Consider the following 18,111-nt stretch of genomic DNA (forward strand, 5'->3'; position numbering starts at 1 on the left):
TATGGAACCTCTCACCACCTTGCTACAAGAATCCAATGTACACTTCCACATGTATGCTGATGACACCCAACTTTATCTCAAACTACAATCACCCAAAGACATCACGCTCTTGAACTCGACGATCAGAAGCACCCAATCCTGGCTGGCCGCTAATCATCTCAAACTCAATGCCCTTAAAACAGAGTTCCTTCTGATCTCACCTCCCGCGAAGATCACTACCGCACAAATGTGGCTTAAACACCTAACGGCACTCAATGTTCAACCCACCATCGTGGACTCAGCAAAATCTTTGGGCATAACACTTGACACCAATCTCAGCATGCAGGAACACATCAACAAAGCAACTAAGGGAGCGAACTACCAAATCAACACCCTTAGGAAACTTAAACCCTTCCTTCCAGCCAAAGACTTCCAAACTGCGGTACAATCACTAGTCATACCTCGAATAGAATACGGCAGCACCGCCCTCTGCGGTCTCCGCCTAGCTACTACGGCACCCATAAGAGCCTCTTTAAACGCCGCAGCGAGACTTATCACTGGATCGAAAAAACACTCACACATTTCCCCTGACTTCAAATCCCTGAACTGGCTGCCTTTTGAAGCCAGAATACACCTGAAAATCGCTTGTTTGACGCACAAGGCTGTCCACCTGAGCTCACCTAGATACCTCGCTCAGAAGCTGACGATTTCTGGAGGCTCCAGAAACACTAGAGGCACAAACAATCTTTTGCTAAAGCCTAAAAGATTCCGCAAGGAAAAAACGTATAAACGCTCTCTCTCAGGAATGGCTCCCAGGATTTGGAACTCACTCCCCCCTGAAACCAGGCTCATCCCCTCTACCATACTTTTCAAGAAAGAAGTAAAAGCGATCCTCATGGCTAAATACACTTGAACCACTACTGGGGATCAACTTCAAAGACTCGATACTGATCTGTACTACTTGTTCGAACCCTTTGCATTTTTGTTTGACTTTGAAATTGACTTACTGGATTGTTTATGATATCACTTCACTGTACTTTTAACACTATGATGTATCTGTGTATATATGCTCCCCTCCTCTGTAAAGCGCTCTGATATTTGCGAAGATCTTGTTCGCGCTATATAAAACTTTCAAAATAAATAAATAAATAAATAAATAACTCCTCTCTTTTACTTCCCGCCCCTGATGCTTTAGGTTGACTATCAGCTCTGGGACGCCCGAGGGTAGCTATGCGCTTTACAAATCTGCATTCAAATTCAAACAACGCTGTGCATTCTTCTTTAGACCGGAACCGAACACGGGCCTTTGCATTGCTGTAGAGCTGCCTTAGAAAATTATTTAATGGAGCCTCCACCCCCATACAGGCTAAAATATTACATAATTTACAACTCTCTCTTTCGAACACTGAAGTTAAGACACTAACAAAGATCTTGGCACTCCGACTTGTTAAGGTCATACCCCCTTAATTCATAGGGACCAAACGGACTTTATGCCCTAGAGGGCAACAAAACAAAACCTCCAACACCTATATAACTGGTTAGACTACACGAAGGACAGTCGGGAGCCCAGTGCGCTACTCTCCACAGACTCTGAGAAGGCGATCAATTCCACTGACTGGGTCTACCTAATTCATGTTCTCCAGAGTGGAAATATTTTGCTTCCATTGTGGTGGTAGAACCGGATAAGCATCAGTTTACATAGACATGCTGCTCTACTTTTCCTACCCAATAATGTAGATACAGGGGATCCTGACATTCTTTGCTAACTAGGGTGCCCTCACCTCTTTGGCTTTCTCAAGCAATCGTCGTGTGTATCCTAGCTCTCTCAATTCACCACTATATGACCATTTGAGCTTGAATATACTGCCCCTAATTACAATCTTAAATTGCTTCCACTATCGGGCCGGTAGAGGTCCCATCATTCTCTTCAAACAATACCCTATCACATTGAATCAGCTGTTTCTGAAAGCAGGGTTGACCACTACGGATAGCTGCAGCTTCCATGTTGGGACAGGGGACAAAGATTATGATCAGACACAGTCTTGAGTATAAATATTCTAAGTTAGTTACTAGCCAAATATTTGCTCCACCCTTTCATTCAGATTATGGAGAGGACAACACAATGGAAATCGGTTAATGACCAATGTGTGATCCAATTTGCGAGACCTTTATTATTTTGTTTAGTGGGGTTGAGTGGAGGGGGTGGATGCATCCTATCGAGAGAAACATCTAACCGTGTTAAAATTGCCTCATATTATCCAGGGGAGGTGAGCCTATTTCGCCAGTGTTGAGGACAGTTTGATCAGAAAAAAGGTTGATTTGCACTGGGAGCGTAAATATCCCCTAAAAGGATCATGGCACTGTCTAGTTTGCCCTCTATCAATGCATATCCCCCAACAATGTCTATTTCTACTGTTGTCTGTGACTAGAACGGTATTACTTAATGTATCTGCTGCATTTGGACCATAACTTCCTGCTCCATACTGGCACAGCTAACTGGTGTTCTGCATTCTTGCAATGCCGTATTCAATTGATTAATTTCCCCCTTTTTAGATTAGCTACCTCTGACAATCTGTATCTTGTTGATGGAGAAACCACAAAGTACAGGGCACAAAAAAACATTGAAACACATCTAAATATGAAGGTAAAAAAAAAACCAGAGGATTCCTTTACTGTCATCCTAACTGTGGTAAAAAACCTGAGCAGCTAGCCTCTGGAGTGTAGATGCTGTGGGACCCTTCATCTCACTGGCTAGAGCTTGGGTCACATGAGGTAAATGTACTACTTACGGTGTATGGTTATTTCAATGTTTTTTGTAATGTATGAGACACTGTTATGTTAACATTGACTACCTGTTATTTCCAGCATGATGGCATGGAATATTCAAGCATATGAATGTATGAAAGATCCAATGTTAAAGGTCTTTCCTAAACCCGAAGGCCACAAGATTGAACTTTTAATGGTAGGTAAACATACACAGGTCCGGGTACTCAAACAGTGGCCTCATTTCTCAAGTGCCCTTCAGGTCTCATAATTGCTTGTGAAATTTCTGGGTATGAGTATACTGATAAGGATACAGCGGTCTTGCCTCAGATAAACAAAGTAACAGTTTGTTATCATACCTCCTATCAAATAACAAATGTTTTACCAAGAATCCTTAAGACTACTAATGCAAGAGTTAGTGCTGCCTGCGTCCTTTCTAAAATGCACTACAGCAACAGCCTAAATCTAGGCCTTCCTGATCAAGCGCTGAAAAAAAGCAGCAATTAGTTAAAAAGCTAGCAGAAATCAAAGCTGTAGAACGAAGATATTTTTATTATGTCATGAAAGCAAGACAGTTGCTTCAAGAGTTACCAGTAAAATAATGCATCACATTTAAAACTGCCAGTCTTTTGCACAAGATCTATTACAATTAACACAGCTACTGTATTAAGGACAAATTTATCAAACATAAAACTATCTCCGATCTAACTCAGCACTCGGATTCAGAGTTCCGAGATTTAAAAGAGCCAAGATGCTCTCTGGAGTCAGAATCAGTGCTTTATAAAGAATATATTTAAGCAAATTAATTTGTATATTGCTGTGCTAGTCAGTAAAGCCCAAAACTTAATTTATAGAAATTTAAAATTCCCTTTTAGATTTGAATTAGATAAAACATCATAAGAAAGACATCCTACCTATATGTCGCCTTGTCATTTCAACTGTAGCGTTTCTGTTCACATTCGAAAGCAAACCGAGACAGAATCTCTCAGAGTTTGAAGGATCGGTAAATCCATCTACAGTTAGGGATGGCTGTGAAGCATGGAAAGTTTCCCCTACTCTCTGGTTCAATTCATAATAGGCAATAGAACACCAGAAAGCAGGCTCTGAATAAGTGACAGGCTGCAAATCTGAAATAATAATAAATACAATTGAAAATTATAGATACACAAATATAATCTACACTAAGTGACAACAGAACTCATAGAAAATAGAAAGCATCAATAATTAGCAAATATTTTGTGAAACGATATAGAATTATGATGAAATGGAAGAATAAGTTACTTAACTTTAGTAATGCTCTTTCTGGTGGATACTTGAGCACAGGTCCTTCACCTTTTGAATCCTCTCAGATGCCAGACTGGTGGCCAGAATCTCTGGGTCCCTTTCCTCAGCCTAACCCCAAGGTTAAAAACTTGGGTGTTTGGTTGGACGATAAACTCACTTAGGGGCAAGTGTTTTGGCATTATTAGATCTCTCAAATGTTTTATCCATCTCGTATTAACCTCGGCCCACTAAACTGTGATCCAGGCTCAAGTGGTCTCTCGGGTGGATTATTGTAACGTGTTATACCTGGGAGCCTCTCAGGCTAGGATCAGGAGACTCCAGCAAGTACATAATTTGGCAGCTTGCCTACTGCTTAAACTTCCCAAGCATGCATCTATGAGTAGGGCACTTCAGAAACTGCATTGGTTCCCGGTGGAATAGTGCCTTTCATTTAAGGCCTTATGCTACTGTTAGAGGATCCATAGGAATACTGGACCGACGTATCTACACTCTTCTCGCTACACGCTACACGCTCTCCTAGAATGTGCCTCAGAGGCCCTACTTTTGCAAGTGCCCAGAGTCAAGAAAGTTTGCGCTGGTGGTAGATCTTTTTGCTTTCTTGCTTCTAAACTGTGGAATTCACTTCCATTGCTGCTGAGGCAATACCCGACAGAGCTTCAGTTTCACAAAAACCTTAAGATGTTTTTTTAGGAAGTGGTCATATAGGGGGCACTGTGACCCAGTGTAAGTATCATAGTGGCTACTACACTTCACCCCCCCAACGCCCCTAAATTCAGTATTTAGTGAAGCCCTTGGCACCAGGAAATAAGATCCTGCAAACCTGAAGAAAGAAGACAGATGTGAAGAGTCGCATAGCAAGAACAGAAGACCAAGCAACTGGCTTGTGCCAAACCTGCGGATCTGCCTGCCGACTTCTCCAATTGTGCCAAAAGCTGCTGAGTCCCCAAATCCCAGGAGACCTCCCAGCACTTTGCCCTGGAACCAAGACCTCTAGACGGATAGCTGAACTGTCCCCTGCAGACAGCAAAAGAACCACCAAAACCACACACCACCAAGTACCACTGCACTCCGGCCCCCAGCCAGTGTCAAAGTGGGCCAACGGTGTCAGCGTGGTCCCCAAGCCATTCAGGTCCACTCCTCGTAAACTCCGCGGCGTCGCCTGCAGCCTCAGAGTGCAGGCCCTCTCAACCGCAAGCGTTGCTGGATGGATGGAGAAACCAGACACACAAAAGACCCTCTGTATCCGGACGCCCTGTCCCAAGGAGAAGAGGACCAAACATCACAAAAACCGAAGTCACTCGTGGGCTTCACCGGACTGACCCATCAGTCCCCTCGTGCAGCCTTTTTGTGACCTGACCGATCCCCATTAGTTTGCATTGGGCATCAGCGGCTTTCAGCACCACGGCTTAGTGCCCCTGGAAGTGACCTGTTGGTGCTGCCTTGGACCTTGCCCTGTACTCACCTTTGACCCAAGACACTGGTCCCATAAGTCGCTGACCAGAACTGGTAAACCGCATATGATTTTCCTTCCCAGTTTAACATTGCAGATCTTAAAAATCACACTGTCGACTTTATGAACTGAAAAGAATACCTATTTAAATACATACTTACCTGAACAAATTGCTTCTGGTGCCTAAACATATAAAGATACGTTTTATGTTTTATAAATTGGTGTGGATCTCCTTATTAAGATGTGTGTCTCATTTATTGGTCAGTGTGTGTATTTTCAGATTCTTGCACTAGTTTGTGATAAGCCTAAGGCTGCTCGACCACACTACCCCCTAGAAGAGCAACATGGGATTGCCATTGGAAGCCCCTTACCACTTACAAGGGAACACCTGGACTCTTTACATAATATATCTCATTTTGATATATCATATAGAGAGCCAGCTACCTACAGTCCCATTGCCGCATAAAGAAAGGAGTAGGAGAAACGCATATAAAGAAAATGCTACTTACACAGTATGCATCTGTTCTTGGCATGTAGAACTGTATATTCACATGCTTTGCATAGCCTGCCATCTAGTGTTGGGTCCGGATGTTTGCACTTTATTTTTCTTCAAAGAATTCTTTTCCAGTCACAAGGTAGGTGACTCCTCCTTTCTGTGATATTGCGCATGGCCATCGACTCCATTGTTAGATTTTTTTACCGCTGAGGGGGAGAATGGAGTTAGTAAACGTAGTAGAATAGAGATGTCCATGTGTATGCATCTAAGTAAGATATCAGTGCAACAGGTATAGGTACCCGGGGATAGGGATGGGCGCATGTGGATCTACAGCTCTACATGCCAAGAACAGACACATACTGGGTAAGTAGCATTTTCCGCTCAAGGCTTGTGAGTTGTAGATCACATGCTTTGCATAGACTATATAGCAGGAATCTCCCAAAGCGGTGGCTAACCTGTAGCTGTTGCAGAGTTTTGAAAGAGTGTACGTAGAACTGCCTGGCTCACACTAGCTTGCTGTCTATCTAACACATCTACACAATAGTGTTTTGTGGATGTGCAGACCATGTTGCAGCTTTGCAGATGTCATCTATGGGGATGTTTCCCAAGAAAGCCATAGAAGCCCATAATTTGCGAGTAAAGTGCGCTCTAGGAGGGATTGTTAATGTTAGTTTTGCTTTTGCAAAGCATGTCTGAATGCATTTCACTATCCACCGTGCAATACCTGATTTTGAGATGGGATTGCCTTTATGAGGTGGGACAAAAGCCACAAAGAGTGCTTTCATCTTACGGAAAGGTTTTGTCCTTTCTATGTAATAGAGTAATGCGCTTTTAATGTCTAAGGTGTGTAGAGCACGTTCTGCCACAGAATCTGGTTGATGGAATAACACAGGCAACTCAACAGATTGGTTGATATGGAAGACAGAAATCACCATGGGTAGAAATGTAGGATTAGTCCGAAGAACCACTTTGTTTTGGTGTACTTGTAAAAATTATTCCTCTATGGTTAGTTTTCTTTTAACAACAAGTATATCAGAGGGTCTAGTAGAAGAACTAAAGTGTACGCACAATGTAACCCAAAAGGAAAACCTAGAAGTCCCTAACATGTGTGCATCTATCTAGGGTCATCCCCCTAGTGGTCAGGCAAGGATGCCCATCAGTCACCACACGGAACCGCCCTTCATCATTTGGGATTCCATCAAGACCACCACCAGGAGTGCCACTTGACTTTCACGGTCGAGGGTCCAGATGTTTGAAAAGGAACCCTCGCCGGTCAGAAAGGTCTTACTGTGGTCTTGCTTCTCAATTAAGAGGATCTTGGCACACATAACAAATGGAGGACTGACGTCGCAGTGCACAAAAAGTGTGAAAGAAATAAGAAAAGAAGAAGTGTTCATAAAATTGGATGGGGGGGTACTAACAATTTTATTCGGATCCTACCCACTCTCCCAATATTAAAAAGTAGTCAGTGACAGTCACTATAATATGGACTGCCCAGGTGTTTTATGAGGTCGACATGTTTCAGCAATTGGTGACACATTTGTCATTGCTTTCTTCAGGACCGTATCTACTGATAGCTACTGCAATAATAGTGATAATGAAAACAAAACTGTGCTCAAAATCAGAAAAAACAGATACAGAGATCACCTGAAATCACTAGGTGTTTGCATCGTTTCCTTCACTCTTCTAAGTCATATGAATATACATACTTGTAAGAGTTGTAGACCTCACCCCACCTGGCCACGGCTCAGGGAAAAGGGGAAGCACCGCTCTGTCCGTCGGCACTTCTGAAATCGGCGTCCGAGCCGATCGGGGAGGTCAAAAGTGCCTGAAGCTCACCTACTCTCCTCAGTGATGTGATAGCTAAGAGGAAAGCAACTTTCCAAGTGAGAAATTGCAGCTCACATTTGTGCAATGGTTCAAAGGATGGGCCCATCAGTCTGGTGAGGACAATATTGAGATTCCACACTGGGGCAGGTGGAAGTCTTGGGTGAATGACTCGAGTCCTTCCATAAATGCCTAATAACAGGCACTTTGAAGAGAGACAGATGGTGTCTATTTTGAAGTTATGCTGCTATTGCAGCAAGAAGTAAGCGTATGGATGTGTACGCTGTAGATGCAGTAAATAGCAGATGATGTTCTGAACTGAAGCATCAAACGGGTTGATTTTATTGTTATTACAATAAATAACAAACCGCTTCCACTTTGCTGCATAGCAAGCACTTGTAGTAGGACGTCTAGCCTCTTTGATAATGTTCATGCAGTCTGGTGGAAGATTCAAGGTAGTCAAACTCTATGACTTTACATGCCAGATCGCAAGATTGAGATGACCGGGATCTGGATGTCTTATCTCTCCACGGCTCTGTGAGATTGGATGTAAGATGTAGTTTTCGGTGAAGGACTATTGAGAGCACTAACAGGGTGGTGAACCACGGTTGACAGGCCCATGTGGGAGCAACTAGGATTAGTGCCGGGGACGCCTGCCTGAGCTTCCGAACCACTATTGGAATGAGTGGGAGAGGCAGAAAAACGAAGGCAAATATCCCTGACCAATTTTTACATAGCGCTTTGCCTCTTGACAATGGGTTTGGATACCTGGAGGTGAAGCTTGGGCATTTTGCGTTTTGTGTGTGGCAAATAGATCTATGTATAGGAAGCACACCACCTGAAAGGATTGGAGAGGAACTTGAGGGTGGAGTTCCCACTCGTGGATTTGTTGTCTGTCTGCTGAGCAGATCTGTGATTTGATTGTCTACTCCTGGAAGGTGTTCTGAGACACATTTTGTGACGCATTGCCCACCTCCAGATGGTCTGTACCAGTTGTGACAGCTGGAGTGTGTGCCGCCCCCCCCCCTGTTTCTGTATGCACTGCATTGCTGTCATGTTGTCTGTGTGTATCAGGACAGCTTTGCCTACAGGTGAACTTGAAAGGCTTTGAGCACTAGAAATATCACTAGAAGCTCTAAATGATTCATTTTGCTGAAGGCTTCACATGCTCTGAATTGTGTGAGTTTGGAGATGAGCTCCCCAACCAGTAAGCGATGTGTCAGTTTTTAGCACGGTTTGTGAAATCGGGTCGATGAAGGCTGCCCTTTGGAAAGGTTTTGTGGATTCCACCACTGCAGAGAGCAAGGACTGCCGTTGTCTACCAACACTAGATCTGATAACTGACGTGAGAATGATTCCACTAACATACTAAGCATTACTGAATGGGACGCATTTGAAGTCTTGCGCAGGGGACTATTAGGATGCAAGACACCATCATTCCTTGTAACTGCATGAACACTCAAGCTGGCAATGAGTGTTGAGGCTTTAACTGGCAAAGTAGAGTTTGAATGTTGCAGATTCAGGCCAGATTTATTTATTTATTTATTTATTTATTTACGGATTTTATAAAGCGCACGGCTACCCCCAACGGGGGTGTCCCGGCGCTAAAAACTGACAGCAGGGGGAGAAGAAATAATCTAGATAGATGAAAATAGCCACGTCTTCAGGCGTCTGCGGAACAGCGCTTCGGATGGGGCAAATCTAAGATCGATAGGTAAACTGTTCCAATGTTTGGCTGCAAGAACAGCAAAAGCTCTGCCACCCGTTCTTGTGCGACGGAATCTTGGCACAACCATGAGACGCAGATTGTTGGAGCGAAGATCCCTAACCGAGTGGGACAATCTCAGTCTCTTTCTTAAATAATCTGGACCAGTTCCATTTAAAGCTCGAAAGGCGAGAATAAGCGTTTTGAACTTAATACGGTTGGCTATAGGAAGCCAATGAAGCTCTTTACGAAACGCTGAGATAGGGTGTCTGTAAGGAATATTGCCAATCAATCTTGCTGCAGCGTTCTGAACCACCTGGAGACGTTCAATTTGGTATAGAGGGGCCCCCGCATATAAACTGTTGGCATAGTCCAGGTGGGAGGTAATTAAGGCCTGAGTGACAGTTCTGCGTGCCTCAATTGGTAAAAATGGAAAGATCTTCCTCATCATTTTTAATTTACCAAAGCAGGCCGAAGTAACCTTATTGATTTGAGAGCTGCAGGATAGCGTATCATCAAATATAAACCCCAGATTGCGGGCAGAGTGAACCGGGGTAGGGGGGGGGTTAAGAATCGTTGGCCACCATAACGACGGTGGGATGGTCATTTTTTGATTAAAAAACAGAACCTCCGTCTTATCGGTGTTAAGTCGCAAGTGGTTCATGGACATCCAAGAACAGATTTCGCCAAGACAATGGCGGAAACTGGAGAGGCTGGAGTCAGAGTGATCGCTAAAGGAAAATATCAGCTGAGTATCATCAGCATAAGAGATCACTCTGACTCCGCATGCCTCTACTACTTTGGCCAACGGGGCCAGGTAAACGTTAAAGAACAAAGGACTTAACGCTGAGCCCTGTGGGACTCCGCGTACCAGAGGTTTACATTCTGATTTGAAAGGTCTGAGAAGAACCCTCTGTGATCGTCCTTGGAGGAAGGAACCCAACCACGATAGGGCAACGCCGCTCAATCCAATCTGCTCCATACGGTCAAGAAGAATTTTATGGGACACCGTATCGAAAGCGGCGGATAGGTCGAGGAGGACCAACATGGCCTCCTCGCCCTTGTCCACACACTCTCGCACAGTCTCCGAAACTTCTAGCAGTGCGGTCTCAGTACTGAATCCAGTACGGAAGCCGGACTGGGAATCATGCAGAAGGGAATTGGTCTCTAGGTACTCTGCGAGCTGTAATTGGACCGCCTTTTCCAAAACCTTCGCGGGTTTCGGAAGGAGGGAAATAGGTCGATAGTTACTGAATTGCGTGGGGTCAGCATCAGATTTCTTTAAGATGGGTACAAGCAAAGCTTCCTTCCAGGCTAAGGGAAATTGGCCTAGTTGTAAAGAGGCGTTCCAAATGGAAGTGAGTGGCTCTAACAGTAGGGTAGACAATTCACTCATGATTTTTGAGGGAACCGGGTCCAAAGGGGAACCCGATTTGCACTGTAATAGTAGTTTACGTGCAAGATTAGGAGTGAGATCCTTAAAAGCCACTAGTGTAGGAGCAGTGTCCTGGTTAGTTGAGACCGGGGGAAGGGAAAGATCAAGAGCTCCAGCTGGAGGGAAGGAGGATGCGATTTTGTCAATTTTTTCTTGAAAGAAGTCTGATAGTCCATTACAGAGAGACTGATTGGCTAGATTGTTAGGAGTCATAGCAGGGGGTTTTACAAAATCGTTGACAATTTTAAACAGTGTTTTTACCGAATTGTCTGCATCTTTAATTTGTGAGGCAAAAAACTCTTTCATAGCCAATTTTTTTGATTTAGTGAAATTCCTAAGGGCCCTTCTGTAGATGGTTTTTGCCTCAGAGTCATAAGTTAGTCTCCACTTGCGTTCGAGTTTTTTACAGTGGCTTTTTTCTTTACGTAGAGCGTCTGAGAACCAAGGAGCAGATGGACGGGCTCTTGCAGATGACGTAGAAGTAAATGGGGCAATTTCATCGATCGCAGCCAATAAGATCGTGTTAAACTTGGTAACACAGGCATCAATATTTCCTAGGTAAGACTCCAAGGGGCAACTGAATATTGGCTCTAAGGTAGTGCAGGTAACCTTATGCCATTTTCTTCTATAGTCTGATCCCAGTTCCACCGGGCTAGGTGCCTGAGGGATAGGAATGTCGACCGCAAGCAAAAAGTGATCGGACCATGTGAGGGGGAGGGAAGGATGCGTAATGGTCCCTGGGAGGTTAGAGAAAATAAGGTCCAATGTATGGCCCGCTACGTGCGTCGGACCATGGATGAGTTGCGTCAAATTCAGGCTCTGAAGAGAGTCGAGAAAACGTGTGGCTTGGGTGCAGGTGGGGTCATCAACGTGAAGGTTAAAATCACCCAAAACTATGAAGTGTGGGTGCTTAAGGGATAGGTCCGTGATAATGTGCACCAACTGTGATAGGGCAGAGGGGGAGGCTTTAGGGGGGTTATAAACTAGGATGCCAGTAAGGTAGACTGCCGCAGAATCGGCAACCGAGAAATAAATGGCTTCAATCAGCCCAATATTAGTAATTTTCTTAATAGTAATATTAAGGTGGGTTTTGAACAAGATGGCCAATCCACCTCCTGTCTTTCCCTCCCGATTAACGCCCAAAAAGCGACAGTCTGGGGGGGTGGCTAAGTAGATATCAGGATTTGAGGTATCTTTAGTCCATGATTCCGTAAGGAATAGTATATCCCAACTATGAGTAATAAGGGTCGACCAAATTTCATTGGCATGACGGGGGAGGGATCTACAATTAATCAATGCAAGTTTTAACAGGCAAGATGACAGGGCGGAGGATAGAGGACGGGCGCGTACGCGCCATGGGGAAAGAGATAGGTAGCATTGAGAACATTTGAAGGTATGGCCATCTAAATCGTTAGGGGAACAGCGATCAGATATAGAACAGGAGTCCGCTCCTATTTGTAACAGCTGTTCTCTAGTCCAACTGACGCGGGTCTCATTCACGACCTGGGCAGGGGGACTGGCCCTAGGCCCGTGTCCGGCGCGGATGGGCGCAGACGGGCTTGCCTTAGGCGCGCCCGCTGCGCCCGTCCGCTGCGCGGACGAGATGCGCAATTGCTTTTACACATGACAGGAGGGCGGGAGTGGTCGAGAAGCTGTACCGCTACCCTGCCTGCCTTCCAAAAAAAAACTGCCTTCCCAAGATGGCGGCGTCAATTCCGCGTCTACCGGCGTCAGCGCCTTGAATTCGGCTGCGCCGGTAGAATCAGGCTTCAGTCATGAACCCCGGAGGAGAAGCAGATCTCTCCTTCGAGGTAGCGTTATAACAGGTATTAAAATAGCGCCTCGTAAAATATGTACAGTCTTTAAAACAAGTCCTGAAATATAGTAAATACACTCCACAATTAATCAGAAGGAAGAAGAGAAGAGCGCCCCCGGCTTCCGCCTCAGGGGAAAGTTGCTAATCAGTTTTCAGTAATCAGATTAGTATAGGCCAGAGCCTTTTGTGTATCTAGAGTGGTTCCCAATAGGTTGGAGGGTTGGAGATGGGACTTGGACAGATTTACTGTGAATCCAAGATCGTGGAGCAGCTGCACTGTTGTGTGAGACTGTTGTGTGAGTATGTTGTAGACAGTATGCTTGCGATCTGGCTTTCATGGGCCAGTTGTCTAAGTATGGGAAGACGTAAAAGTGTTGTCTTCATAGATGAGCTGCGACTACTGCCAAGCATTTGGTGAAAACCCTGGGAGCAGTAGTGACGCCGAATGGAAGTACTTTGAATTGGTAATGTTGCCCCACTACCACAAACCTGAGGTATTTGCGGGATGTGGAAGTAGGCGTTCTTTAAATCCAAAGTGGACAGAAAGTCGCCTTGCTGAAGAAGCAGGAGTACTTGTTGGAGTGTTACCATATGAAATGCGTTACTTACCTGTAACTGCAGTTATCCAGTATTGGTGTCTTTCATAGATTCACATGCCTGAATCATTCCCCGTCGTCGGAATGGGAGTCCCCGGTAGATAAATAAAGTAATGTCCTATAGACATATAGACAAATAGGCCTTAAGGCCTCACATTAGTAACCTATCCCTGTCCTTTTGTAGAAAGGACCAAACTCTAGAAAAGAGCCAATCAGCTGTCACCTCCCTCTAGAACCCTCATGGAAGGAGCTTCAGTCCCTCAGATTTTCGTACGCACACAAAGCTAAGCAGGCGTATTACTGAGAGAAGAAGATGAGCCCTTCCAGGGGAGGCGGGAGGGTTGCATGTGAAGCTATGAAAGACACCAATACTGGATAACTGCAGTTACAGGTAAGTAACGCATTTCATATCCAGTATTAGGGGTGTCTATCATAGATTCACATGCCTGAATCAGAGTAGCAAGCAATGAACAACACAGATTTCGAATGGCATAGGATATACAAGTCATTAGATAAAACCATATCAAACGACTAACAGAAAGATGCATTTGCAATTAAGAAATACCATCAAATCATACAGTAGAGAAATGTGCATACATAAGAAGGATGGAGGGATGCAAGAGGGCTCACCATTACTGAAACAGATGACGAAGTACTGCTTGTCCCACCGCAGCATCCTTCATGAGTTCTGTGTCCAGGCAGTAATGCCTAGTTTAGGTATGTGGCGACTTCCATGTTGCCGCTCTACAAATGTCTATGACCGGCACTGCTGCAAAAAGCGCCATGATCGTAGATATTGCCCTGGTAGTGTGGGCTCGCATCCTTAGATTGCAGGGGCTGCCCTGCCTGTTCATGACAAAATGAAATAGCTGAAGAAATCCAGCGGGATATACTTTGCTTGGTGAGTGGAAAGCCTCTTCTGGGTCTACTGTAAGCTACAAATAGCGGACGAGACTTCCTGCATGTTTTCGTCTTTTCAATATAGAATTTAAAGCAGCGCTTAAGATCTAGAGAGTGCAACGACCTTTCCGCTGCCGTCGTGGGATTCGGGAAGAAAGAGCATAAGACCACCGGCTCGTTGAGATGGAAGTCCGACGGGACTTTTGGAATAAACTTTGGATTTGTCCGTAAGATTACTCTATCCTGCTTGAATTGCAGGAAAGGCTCCTGTATTGATAAAGCTTGGAGCTCACTCACCCGTCTTGCGGAGGTGAGTGCCAGCAGGAGGGCTGTCTTCCAAGAAAGGTATTTCAGGTCAGTCCTGTGTACCGGCTTAAAGGGATGCTTCATAACCTGGTGAAGGACTGTGTTCAGGTGCCAGGTAGGTGGCAAAATTCTCACGGGGGAAAGGTCCTGTAAACTCCTTTTAAAAACTGTTTGACCAATCTGTTAGAACAAAGAGAAGGGCCAGTAGGAGATCTTCTGTAACGGGATATCGCCGCCAAATGGACCCTGATGGAAGCATGAGCCAGGCCTGAGTTCGCCAGATGGAGAAGATAAGGCAATATCTGTTCCGGAGAGGAAGAGAAAGGATGTATACCTTGATCTTTACACCAGATGCAAAACCTCTTCCATTTCAAAGAGTATGTTTTGTTGGTGCTATCTGCCCGTGCCAAGATTGCTCTACATTCTGGCGGGATAATCAAACTTTGAAATTCTCTGAACTCAGGAGCCAAGCGGCTAATTTGAGTGAGGCCAGATTCGGATGCTGGACTTGCTGGTTGCACATCGTGAGGAGATGGGAACTTCCTGAAACTTATCGGCGGTTCCAGAGATAGACGGTGGAGTCCCGTGAACCAATGTTGGCACGGCCAAGTTGGGGCTAACAGAATGAGAGTACAAGGCTCCGCCTCCAGCTTTCTGAGGACCCTGGGAATCATTGGAAACGGTGGAAAGGCGTACGCGAAGACGTTGCACCATGCGATTGAAAATACATTCCCTAGGGACCCTTTTTGGGGATACCAACTTGCGAAGTGTGGGCATTTGGTGTTGGGCCTTGTGGCGAACAGGTCGATCTGGGGCGTGCCCCATCTGGAGAAAATTTTGGTTGAGGATTCCTTGATCCAGTTCCCACTCGTGAGACGTCGTTCTCTGTCTGCCTAATGAATCGGTGAGCACATTGTCCATGCCTGGAACATACTCCGCCCGAAGAGATATATTGTTTCCGATTAGCCCGTCCTAAATTTTCTGCGACTCGTGAGAGAGTGTCATAGAGCGAGTCCCTCCTTGTTTGTTGAGGTAGTGCATCGTCGTAGTGTTGTCTGTACGGACGAGCACTAGGGAATTTTTGATTCTTGTAGGAAATGCTTGCAGGGCGAGGAAGACTGCCCACAGTTCCAGGAGATTGATATGGATCCCCTTTTCTAAGGGGGACCACTTCCCGCTTATCTGTAGCTCTTGAAGGAAAGCTCCCCAACCTTCCAAGGAGGCGTCTGTTGTGATGACATGCGGTGTAGCCGGAACCAGAAATGGTAAGCCTTGAGAAAGGTTTCGAGCAGATATCCACCATTGTAGGGCCTTGACCATCTGAGGAGTTACTTTGATGAGATCGTCGAAAGACCCTGTGAATTGGACCCATTATTTTGAGAGTGCCTCCTGCCGGCAGTGAGGTATCAAGAGGATACATGATGACATCATCCCCAGTAGAGATTTGACAAGTCGGACTGTTAAGGTCCTCTTTGAAGCTACACGCATAGCCAGCGTCAAAAGCTTGTTCTTGCTCTCTTGAGATGGGAAGGCTCTCCTTAGTCGTGTGTCGAGGGTTGCACCTAGGAAACTGATGCGCTGAGAAGGTAGAAGGACTGATTTCTCCCGATTGAGCGTGAGTCCTTGAAAAGTTGCAGACAAGCGTTGGAAGACCTGGACGCGTCTTCTAAGGATGGAGCTTTGATCAGCCAGTCGTCCAGATACCTAAAGACTTGATGATGGTGCTGCCTGAGATATGCAGCTACTGGGGAGAGACACTTCGTGAAGATGCGAGGTGCAGACTTGAGCCCGAAGGGCAGGACGCGAAATTGAAAGTGTCTGCCTGCTACTGCGAATCTTAAATATTTTTTGTGCTTTCTGTGACTTGGGATATGGAAGTAAGCGTCCTGAAGGTCCAGGGACGTCATGTAATCTTCCACTTCAAGAAGTTGTAAGAACTCCTGGATCGTTACCATGCAAAACGACTGCTTCTTCAGGAATTTGTTAGGGCCCTGAGGTTCAAAATCGGTCTCCAGTTCTTCTCTTTTTTCTGAATTAAAAAGAAGCAAGAATAAAATCCCCTTCCCCGTTGAGACGGAGGTACCTTCTCTAATGCCCCTTTCTGGAGCATAAGAGAGACTTCTCGGAGAAGCAGCCGTAGATTTTTGTGATTCATTGGGCGGGCGGAGTTTGGGGAGGAAAAAGTGTGAATTCCAGAGAATGGCGGAATTGAACTAATTGAAGGACCCAACGGTCCGTGGTAATCTTCTTCCAATTTGTTAAGAAATGGGAAAGCTTTCCTCCAATCTTTGATGAGGGAAATTAATCCGGGACTGGTTAAAGACACATGTCATTGTCTACGTCCGTTGTTTTTCCGTTGTCCTTTACCACGAAAGGACGACTTGCCATAAGAAGATTGTTGTCCATGTTGCTAGCGTTGCTGATATTGGGGTCGACTCTGGCCTGCAGAGTATGAAGACCTGTATTGGTAGTTTCCTCTATAAGAGTACTGTCCTCATCCTCAAAACCCACGAAAGGACTGGTTCTTGTACTGGAGAGTGCCCAAAGCCCTAGCAGTGTCCGTGTCTTTTTTTATATTCTGCAGCGCTTCATCAATTTCGGAGCCGAAGAGCAATAGCCCATCATAGGGGATATCCAATATTTTCGTTTGCACCTCGGGACGAAAGGAAGTTGCCCTCAGCTACCCTTGCCTTCGCAAGACTGCTGCTCCAGCCAGTTGGCGGAAACCTGTTGTAGAGATATCCATCGCAGTCTATTATTTCTGATGCCGTGGCTTCACCCTCTAGTAAAATTTTCTTTACCTCCTCTTTGGATGTATCAGGTAATTCTGATAGATACGGGGCTATATCCGCCCACAATTGTCTATTGTAGATTACCAAAAGCGCTAAGGCATTGGCCGCCTTCACCGTCATTGCAGACATTGAGGAGAACCGCTTCCCAATGTTGTCTAACCTCCTGCCTTCCTTATCCGGAGGTGCCGATAACGGGGCAGAAGGATTCCTGGAAATCTTCTGGGCCGCCTGTGTCACCACTGAATCCGGTTTGGGGTGTCCTATCAAACAAGTCGGTGCAGTATCAGGTGCTCTATACTTTTTATCCAAGGGAGGCACCACCGGCGGTATGGAGGAAGGGTTCTGCATGACTTTAACACCCTAGTCCCATAAATAATCAATAATGAGTATTGATCTAACTGATTTTTTTGAGAGGTTCTTTAAAATCGTACAAGAAGCAGTCTTGTTCTTGAGAGACCATTGATATTTTAAAACGTTGAGTGGCCCTCTCTACTACGTTATGCAACCCTGCAATGTCGCTTGGTGGTGAATCTGCGGGCGCAGACACTGGCGATGCGGGAGAGGGAATGACAGTCATCCCAGTCATCATGCATAGATTGAGTATCTTGCAGTTCTCCTTCTTCCTGCTGTTCTTCCTCTTCCTCATCAGAAGTCGGAGGATGCGGCAGATCAAACCGCTCAGGCTGAACACACATTTTCCTTATGGGAGCCGTACTTTTCGGCGTCCAAAGTTTTGGCTCCGAAGATTTACTCTTCGTGGGA

The 18,111-nt window shown here is 45.3% G+C and overlaps 1 protein-coding gene across 4 annotated transcripts in view; it reads right to left on the bottom strand.

The window, feature by feature from the left end:
* SMAD2 (SMAD family member 2) overlaps positions 1-18,111 on the bottom strand; it is a 317,920-nt gene that overhangs the window by 109,794 nt on the left and 190,015 nt on the right. For all 4 annotated transcript variants that reach the window (XM_078674778.1, XM_078674776.1, XM_078674779.1 and 1 more), the window contains one exon: positions 3,657-3,869. In XM_078674778.1, the coding sequence (XP_078530904.1) occupies positions 3,657-3,869 (213 nt within the window). The remainder of the gene's footprint in view (positions 1-3,656; positions 3,870-18,111) is intronic.

The sequence above is a fragment of the Lissotriton helveticus genome, chromosome 2_1, assembly GCF_964261635.1.
Source record: "Lissotriton helveticus chromosome 2_1, aLisHel1.1, whole genome shotgun sequence".
Lineage (NCBI taxonomy): Eukaryota > Metazoa > Chordata > Amphibia > Caudata > Salamandridae > Lissotriton > Lissotriton helveticus.